We start from the raw sequence: 10,274 nt of genomic DNA, 5'->3' as shown, positions 1-10,274 counted from the left end.
TTTTATATTTAACTCCAAAAAGAGCTTCTTAGGGTCAAAATGGACATTTCACCTCTTTTGATTAGTGACTAATGACTTATTTAGGTTTAATTACACCTAATTAAGGCAGAGTTGTTACAAATACATACATTTTTTCTTTTATTTATTCCTGACCAACAACTATTTTTTCACCAATCCACATATACAGAAAAAAATTGAAACTATTAAGCCATTAAGAAGATTACATTATAAAAAACATCTCTATGCCATATATTCTTAAGTAAACTTAACAAACACGCCATACTCTTAAGTGTCATATATTTTTATGCAAGATCAAGTCTAAGTGCCATATATGTTTAAGTGAACCTATCAAATTTATGTGTTCTATATGTTTAAGTTAACATGTTAAATTTCACACGTGTTTAAATGAAACAAGTTTAAGCGTCATGTGTGCAAGTGAACCTTGCAAGATATAAACCATTAACATATATGTGCCATTTTATGTTTAAGTGAAAATAAGTATGTCATATGTTTAAGCATATGTGTTTAAGTGATCCTAACAAGTTTAAGTGTCATATGTGTTAGTTACTTAACAGGACATAAACACTTAAACATGCACATGACATATAAATTTAAGTGAAACAAAACATGCCATATTAAGTACATAACAAATATTTTTCTTGGCAGTTTTGCAATTTTCTTGGCTGTCAACCGTTCTTGGCAGGTTCACCAAAATAGCCAAGGAAATGCACTATTTTCGTGGCGGTTCGCAGAAACAGCCAAGGAAATGCACTATTTTCTTTTCTTGGCGGTTCGCAGAAACAGCTAAGGAAATGTACTTTTTTCTTGTGGTTCGCAAAAAAAGCTAAGGAAATGTACTTTTCCCTTGGCGGTTCGCAGAAACAGCCAAGAAAATACACTACTTCGGGTAACCAAAATAGCCAAGGAAATGCACCGTTTCCTTGGCGTGTCACTAAAACAACCAAGGAAATGAAGCGTTTCCTTGGAAGGTAATCCAAATTGGCAAGGAAATGCATCATTTACTTGGCAGCTCATAAAAACCATCATGAAACTACATTTCCTTGGCCGTTTGTTAGACCTGCTAAGAAAACACAACATTCCTTGGCGGCCAAATTTCGGCCACCAAGGAAAGTCCTAGCCGTCAAGGCAAATCCAGTTTGGTGTAGATCTACTAGATGTACTCTCTCTGATGTTTTAGTTTATTTCAAAAATGAAACTTTTCATCTTTGACCATATTTATAAAGAATATTAACATCTACAATAACTTTGTCAAAGAATATTAACATCTCCGATAACTTTGTCAAAGTTTGACTTAGAAAAAAACTAAAATGTCTTACATTATTTTGAAACATGAAAAATATAAAACTTTACACCCTTCCTATATATTTCAGGTGCCTTCTTATTACAGCATTTCACGCCGAGAGCATAGATTATTTGACGATTGAGCTTATTTTACATATATAGCTGAAGTGATGATGGATTCATTGTGAACTTTCTTATGTCACAAGACCACAACAGGCGATAAATTAATTATACATGCCCAGGTAGAGGTGCGCCGGCAGCCGTGGCTCGGCATGCAGCACGAGCGGCTTGGCCATGAAGGTGTCGTTCCTCGACTCGCTCAGGTCGATGGTCGTGACCGCAGCTGGCTTGCTCCAGGTGAAACACTGGAGGAGCCTGCCGAAGAGCATGACGCTCATGGCGGTGCCGAGTGAGGCCGCGATGCACCCGCGGCGGCCGGTGCTGAAGGAGATGAAGCGCAGCTCGTTCTCGCAGAGCGTGACCTCCGCTGTGGGATCCCCGGGGATGATGTGGCGGCCGGGATCGAAGCGGAGCGGGTCGTCCCAGACGGCGGGGTTGCGGCCGAGGCCGATGCGACTGAGGATGACGTGGCTGCCCTTGGGGACGTGGTAGCCGGCGACGGTGGCGTCGGCGAGCGCGACGTGGGGGACGTTGAACGGCGCCACGGGGTGCAGGCGGAACGCCTCGCGGATGCAGGCCTTGAGGTAGCAGAGCCACGGGATGTCGGACTCCTGCACTAGCCGGCCACGGCCGACGACGCCGTCGAGCTCCGCCGCCGCCTTCTCCAATAGCTCCGGGTTGTTCACCGTCTCCGCCAGCGCCCACTCCACCGCGTTCGACGGGTTGTCCACGGCCGCGAACGTGATGTCCTGCAAATCATCCACTAATGCAACTGATCAGTCATCAGTGAATATTTTATTCCTGTGTCATGTGTCGTGTGGCAGAGCACGTGCCATGCAAGCAACGTGTATGAATTTTGAAGACCTGCACCTGCGACTGAGCTTTGACCTCCTCGATGGTGAGCAACGCTTTGCCATCGGCGGCCTTGAGTGTAATGAGCACGTCGAGGAAGTCCTCGGGCTCTTTCCTCTCGCCGCTCTTCCACTGCCTCCACCGCTCGTCGATGACCTTGTCGTGCAGCCCGTTCACTATCTTGTTGGCCTCCTTGACCATCTTCTCGTGGCCGTCGAGGTCAAGGCCTAGCAGCCAGGGCAGGTAGTCGGAGACGCAGAAGGCGTAGAGGAGCCCCAGCGATCTAAACACGGCGTCCACGTGCTGCACCTGTTATATACGATTAATCTTGCCATCAGCTTAATTATGTTCAGGTTTATTAGTGTTATGAGTGTAGCAAACAAGTACTACGTGCGCATGCAGTTTGTGTAGTAGCATGGAATGATGGAACTTTGACTATACGACTTGCAATAACCATGTAAGACACTACCAAAATCCGGAATTGCCTTGGCAGCAAAAAACCGCCAAGGAAATGATGTTGGGTTTGCTTCTGTGCCACGCGTGTCACACTATGTCTAAGAAACTAAGAACTGAGTGAATGAACATCCAACACGACCTCAAGCGGGCCGGGGCCACCGTCGGGCTGCGGCTCGCCGAAGTGGCGCCTGTTGAAGACGAGGCGGCGGATGACGTTGCCACAGTAATGGCGCGCGACGTGCCTGACGTCGACGGCGCCTCCGGACTTCGTTTTGACAAGGCTGTAGACGTAGCGGGTGATGTTGTCGGCCTCGTCGGCGCGCTTGCCGCAGAGCCACTTGTGGCGGGAGGGGCAGACGATCTCGGAGGCGAGCACGCGGCGCATCTTCCTCCACTGGTCGCCGTAGGGGGACAGCACGGCGTTCCGGTAGCCGCCGCTGAAGGTTTCGGAGGCGAAGGTGAGCGGGCGGGAGGCGAAGGTGGTGTCCTGCTTCCTCAGCACCTCACGCGCGATCGCAGGGCAGGTGATCGGGATGACGTGGACGCCGCCAAGCTTGATGCAGGCGATGTCGGTGCCTATGTCCTTCATGACGTGGTGGATCCAACGGAACGCCGGCTTGTTCAGCATCATCTCCGGCAAGTTTCCGACGATGGGCCACGGCGTCGGCCCTGGCGGGAGCGACGCGGTGAACTTGGTCTTCCGCTGCGGCCTTATGGTTCGAACGAGGCACACCATCGTGACCAGGAGCAGTAACGCTTTGAGGATTGCAGAGGTGAGCGAGGAAGCTCCAAGCACCGAGGTGGCTGCAGCTGTTGCCTCCATTGCCATGTTTGGATTTAGTTTGTGTTTGTGCTTGCAGGCTTGGAGCGATTGAGCAATGCTAACTGAACTTAGGCTCCGCCAAGAAAGTTGCCTCAGCTGTGCTGCTTTTCAAATGAGTGTAGCAAGCCCGAGGTAGCTATTTATATTGTCGGAACACTCGATAGGCTCTAGTACACATGCCACGAATAATTTATCACCGATAAAATATCAATAAACTTGATAATCCCATTTATCAACTAAGGTCCAGTAATTTCTTTTTATCACCCGAAATTTTAATTTTTCAGTTGAATTTGCATGCAATTGACTGATCAACCCACATGAACCTGTGATGTACTATCTTATTTTAATATTATTGCGTGTAGTTTTGTTATGTTAAATGGCTTGGAAAATATTGTATAACTTTTTGGAGAAATTGAGATAAATTTTTATTCACTATAAAAACGATTCGTACGGACGCCCCACACTATATAAGAAATTGTCAAAGAAAATACCATCATAGGAGACGCGGGAATAACACACATCTACAATAACTCATAGGAGACGCGTGTTAATAACCCGCGTCTCCTGTGAGTCTACCGAAAACTCCCATAGTTAACCCACGTCTCCTATATACATACATACATATACATACATACATACATATATATATATATATATAAGACACGTATTATAAACCCGCGTCTCTAATTAGATCGCCAGTCATCGGAGACGCGGTTTTTTTACATGCGTCTCCTTTGTAGAGCATCATAGGAGATGCGTGTTTATAAAGCGCGTCTCCGATGATGGTGAGATTATAGGAGACACACTTTTAAATCCGTGTCTCCTATGAGTTTGCACATCGGAGCCGCAGGTTGTTAAGCCGCGTTTCCGACTTGGCAGCTTCGACAACGAGCCTGTCCTATCTCTCACTGGCGCAGGCCTATCTCTAACTTGTTGACAATTATCGCCAACCTCTGTCCCCCACCACGCTGGCCGCGAGCCTTGTCTGTGCTGACGTAAGCCCACGGTCGGATAACGTCAGCTTTTTTCTTTTTTATTTCTGGAATATGTTAAAATAGCTGGAAATTATAGAAAAAAGTTTAAAATAGCTAGAACTAATAGGAAAAATGTTAGAATAGTAGAAATTTGTTGATGCCTACTATAAATTCTTAGAATAATTTCTTTTTATATTATTTCTTAGATATTTGATGATGGTTGTACATTATTGCCATGCATTGTTTTATTAGCGCTAGAATTAGTGGAATAGTGCTACAAAATATATAAATAGTGCAAGAAATTGCAAAATTCCTATTACTTCTTAGAATAATTCTTTTTATATTATATTAGTTACAATAGCCTTAGTTATTTGTTGTTACAAATTGCCGTAGTCATTTGTTTTTTATTGTTACAAATTTCCTTAGCGTATTAGAACTAGTATATGTAAAGGAAACAAATATGAAATACCAATATAGAATAAAAAATAGGAAAGAAAAAAAAGAAAAAAAACTTTTATACCAGTTGTTTGTACCAACCGGTACTAAATTGACCTTGGCCACACGCGGCCAATTTAGTACCGGTTGGTATAAACAACCGGTACTAGAGGTCCCCCTTTAGTATCGGTTATTTCCCGGTACTAAAGACTCTCTTTTAGTACCGAAGTAGCAATACCGGTTGCACGACCGTCACTAGAGGGGGGTTAGGAAGCGGTACTGAAAGCGTATTCCCCAGTAGTGTTTCATAGCCTCTGACGGTGAGAAACACAACCTTCCATGTCTGAAATATCTTGTAAACATTTGCAAAATTGATTACAACCAATGAATCATATAACATATATGTTTTTTCTCTAATTAAAATACCTCTTTATTGACCAATTTATCAAGTTGTGCCAAAATAGTCCGTCACCATAAAAGAAATCTTTTATTTTATCAAGCAGCAGTACTTCAAAGAAGCCATCGGCCAAGAAAAAAATCAATACTCCCTCCGTTTTAAACTGTAAGTTGTTAAGATTTTTATACATTCATAGATTTTGCTATACATCTAGACATATATTATATCTAAGTGTATCGTTAAAATTATATATCTATAAAATTAAAACGATCTATAATTTGAGAAAGAGGAGGTAACAACAATCCGCCTCTTGTGCACGAACCTTGCAATGATCTTCAGAAACCTTGGGCAGCACAAAACCAGCGACAGACATCCTCGATTTTGGTGCCATGGATTTTCTCAAACTTTTAATACGGTCTGCACAGCAGTTGGGTTGGGGGGATTCAGCCTCCTTTGAGAGGTGTTTGGAAACACCTATTAAAATTTAACACCGGTCACATCGGATGGTTGATACTAATTAGGACTATTAAACATAGGTTAATTACAAAACTAATTGTACAGATGGAGTATAATTCACGAGACGAATCTATTAAGCCTAATTAGTCCATGATTTGACAATGTGGTGCTACAGTAACCATTTGCTAATGATAGATTAATTAGGTTTAATGGATTCTTCTCGCTAATTAGTACAGAGGTCTGCAATTAGTTTTATAATTAGCTCATGTTTTGTTCTCCTATTTAGCATCTGAACATCCGATGTTGTTTAGTCCTCCTAATTAGCATCCGAACATCCTATGTGTCGTATCCAAACACCTCCTTAGCATGAAATCCGCTGACTCCACCTCCAGCCAGAGCTACCTCCGCCTGATAAGCCACGCAGACCACGGGATCATTTAATTTGCTGCTGAAGGCAAAACGCCGACTTCGACGAGGGGTACGGCACCGTAGCAAACTCGAGTGCAAACGCGAACACGTCACGGACGCGATCTTCAGCCGTACAAAAACAGCGACACGCCCGGGTGAGTCGCGACGAGAATTGCTGGGCGACGTGCATCTCCACCCAGGGATGGATCCAATGCTACGACGAACTCCGATCCAGCGAAATCATAATCTTTTTAATCTCATATCTGGCTCCAAATACCACTTCCCTCCATCCTAAATAATTATTTATTTTAGCTTTGTAAATATATATATATGCACTTTGACATATAATTTGTATAGTGATGTAAGTATATATTTAGGTGCACATTAAAAATAAAAATTATGTACTTAAAAAATCAAAATAAATAATAATTTGGGATAATGGAGTAATGAATAAACAAGATTGGCGAAACTGGTAAGGGGGAACCTGCCCAACCAGGTTTGACCTCTTGACTTAGCATGAATGCTCGCATTTTTCTTGATTTATTTTAGAATTTAACCGGCGCTAATTTTTCGCTGGTAGGCAATGTGCCCGTCGCCAACAATGATTTTGTCAATTTCAAGAATTTACCTGCTTAGTCTTTCTGAGGTGCTCATAGGGGTAGGGTTACGTACGTGTGTTTGCAAGAGCAAGTGTACGTGAGTGTATCGAAAAAAAGAATAAACAAGATTGAACACGAGAACGATTTTAATGTAAAATTCTTGATAAAAAAACACAATCACCAATCTGGGATCTTATAATGAGAGCTAAAAAGTAGGAAGACGCAAGTCGTTTACTTTTTTTCTGCAATTTACATACCGGGTAGACAAGAAATGATGATGCAAACATGTAAACAATTTTACTAATCAAATAACCTGAGTTGCAGACCCTTTGTACATTCCTGCAAGACTCATGTTACGATTTTAATTATATTCAAAACTAACTTCAAATCATTATCATATTTTATAATGCTGTATTCAAAGAATAAGTAACAAGTATGCAATGGTATGATTGTCTTGAAGTCTCAGTAGCATTTCTTTGGCTACGTATAGTTTTACATTTGACTGACTGCCATACCTAGTGAGGGATATGGATACCCCATGGGTCCCCACCGACCAGGATACTGGCCGGTCCTGACAAGTGGGCCCGTCCGACCAGAACGTACGGGCTAATAACGTGAAGATACTTACAGCGCAAGTCAAGGAGACCGGGCGATTCAATTCAGTTCGGATATTGCAGGATACTTGTTGTAATCCGACTCGGGTTGCTTTTTATGTAATAACCAACTAGATTAGATTCAAACTGACTTGTAACCCTAGGTCGTCAGCCTATATAAGGCGGCCAAGGGCGCCTCTCGAGAGCAATCCCGACTCATCCCTGTTGACGCCGGTTTTTGACACGTGTTCGGGTCGGCGTCAAAAAGAGAAGAAACTGTCTGCTGCGACTAAACAAGGAGCCACGGCTAGAAAAATCGGTCGGTAAAGCTACAGTGGTTCGGTCGATTAGCTGATGAGATCGATGGAGTCTAGCGGATGGGAAGCCAGAACAGCTCGGCCGACGCATTGATATGGGCCTGAATGGGCCAAGGCGGTAACAAGATGAAGACAAGGTTGACCCATAGAGATGGTGTCCGACTCCGATGCGAGTTGTATCCATATGTAAATATTTGTTGCTTTGAATAAGAAATAGACTATTGAGTCGTAGTCGGTTAGGAAACGAGTTGTAACAGGGTATAAATAGGTGCTCCGTGAGGCTGGCAAAAGCATCAACAAACATCAATACAAATCTACTTTTTCACGCAACTTTACTTTCAAATCGGCGACTTTGCCAGATCCTTTTCTTTTCACGAGTTTGTGCGAGTTCCGTGTTTCGTGTAACATCTAAGCTTTAACTTCCGGCGCATCGCTGTTGTTTCGTTTAGATTTATTCACCAGTTATCAATATTTGCTAGAATTATAGGTTTTGCCTGTTATTTTAGTTTTTATCACCAATTATCCAGCTTGAGGCATGAACTATCGGCTACATCAATACATTACTTATCATCATATAACCGATTAGATCTATTTTAGGTGTTGTCTTTGTAGCATTGTTTAGGTTACTCTAGCAGTTCCTTTTACATTTGTTACACGATTATCGGCTGTTTCATAGCCGGTCATCCTTACACTACATCGGCCAATCCGCTGATACGTTTTTTTAGAGTAGATCGGAATTCCAGCCGATCGAATCTCTGAAATTTATATCTGTTCTTCCTTGTCAATCAACAGGTCAGATTGACGGGCACGTCGTGCAAATTGTACCAGGGTGATAACCTGAATAGGAGTTAAGCAGATTCTCCTGGGCCGTGTGCTTGACACAAGAGTCAGGTCCACTGTCCGATTTTTTGCGTCAACACACTTTTGGCACATCCAGTGGGACACGGTTATAAGGTTCACATTTTTATTCAGATAAAAAAGCATCTTCAACAGCTGTATCGAGTTCATCGGCCAAATAAGTGTTCATCAGCTTGTTAGAAATGATTCAATATAATATTTCAACAAAAGCAGCCGATGTAGCGATTGGAGAAAAGGCCAAGTCAAGTGTGCGTGTATATGCATGTTCCGGTGGGACCATTATCATAAATGCCAATGACGATTAGAGATGAAGCTTCCTGCAAAATGATTGGCTACTCTATCCGGGAAGAATTGCTTTTTTATCAAGCATATATAGAGGCTGATGTTGCAATTAGGGGGCGTATCCGTGCGTCAGCTGATTGATTGAAATAAAAAAATGCATTGGCATATTGAAAATTGGATGGGCCGATTGAAAGTTGTATCAGCTGATTAAGAAAAAAAAACATTGGCTGATTGGAAATTGCATCAGCCGATTGAAAATTGGAAATTGCATCAGCCGATTGAAAATTGGATTGGCCGATTGAAAGTTGTATCGACTGATTAAGAAAAAAAAAGAGCATCAGCCGATTGGAAATTGCATCAGCCGATTGAAAATTGGATTAGCCGATTGAAGGTTGTATCGGCTGATTAAGAAAAAAAGGCATCGGTCGATTGGAAATTGCATGAGCCGATTGAAAATTAGATCGGCCGATTGAAAGTTGTATCGGCTTATTAAGAAAAAAAGGGCATCAGCCGATTGGAAATTGCATCAGCCAATTGAAAATTGGATCAGCCGATTGAAAGTTGTATGGGCTGATTGCTTGGCCAATAAATGAAATAGCATGAGCCGATTGACTGCTTGACAAAAAGCATTGGCTGGTTGCTTAGCCAATAAATGAAATAGCATTAGCCGATTGACTGCTTGGCAAAAAGCATCGCCTGATTGCTTGGCTAATAAAAAATTGCATCGGCCGATTGGTTCAAGCAAAATTGCATCAGATGATTGGTTCAAGCAAAATAGTATCGGCTGCTTATAAAATATATTGGATATTAATTTCAAAGCATGAAATATTCATACTCCGAAATTAGGGGGGCCTATGTGTTGACAACAAAAGCTTGCTGGTTACTGCACCAAGTTTTGGTGTCCACAGACTGATCCGTTGTTTTCACTGCTAGCGAATTCATCGGCTCAGAATGGGATCAATGCATCAAGCCGATGGGGTTTGTTACATTTCAAGAGGAGTCGATGTGGCTTTGAATATTGCAATTAGACATAATTTGCTCTAAAGACAAGCATCGGATTTCTATAATTAGTTTCGGAACATGGGGTCTTCGTACACCAAAACTGGGAGGCCTGTGTTGACACTGAATCATCGAACTTTTATTTGAAAAATACTTCTATAATTAGTTTCGGAACATGAAGCCTTTATACTCTGAAACTGGGGCCTGTGTTAACACCATAATTTGGAAATACGCTCTGAAAGGAAGGAATCGGCCGATGATGCAAAAAATGATGAAATCTCCTGAATAAGGCTATTTGCAAGCTGGCCGTAGAAATTAGGGATGTGTGCATGAAGAAAGAGAAAGCAAGAAAGTTAGAAGATTAAAAGAAGGAAATCGACGCACACGGCAAGAGTTCCAACAG

The 10,274-nt window shown here is 42.4% G+C and overlaps 1 protein-coding gene across 1 annotated transcript; it reads right to left on the bottom strand.

The window, feature by feature from the left end:
* Nucleotides 1-1,526: 1,526 nt before the first annotated feature.
* Nucleotides 1,527-3,615, bottom strand: LOC117853679 (tyrosine N-monooxygenase). Its single transcript, XM_034735976.2, has 3 exons — nucleotides 2,870-3,615; nucleotides 2,293-2,583; nucleotides 1,527-2,171 (listed from the first exon to the last, which is right to left on the bottom strand). The coding sequence occupies exons 1-3, from the start codon at nucleotides 3,557-3,559 to the stop codon at nucleotides 1,527-1,529; spliced, it is 1,626 nt and encodes a 541-aa protein (XP_034591867.1). The 5' UTR covers nucleotides 3,560-3,615.
* Between the last annotated feature and the right edge of the window lie 6,659 nt (nucleotides 3,616-10,274).

The sequence above is a fragment of the Setaria viridis genome, chromosome 4, assembly GCF_005286985.2.
Source record: "Setaria viridis chromosome 4, Setaria_viridis_v4.0, whole genome shotgun sequence".
Lineage (NCBI taxonomy): Eukaryota > Viridiplantae > Streptophyta > Magnoliopsida > Poales > Poaceae > Setaria > Setaria viridis.
This window is presented reverse-complemented; position numbering and strand designations above follow the sequence as displayed.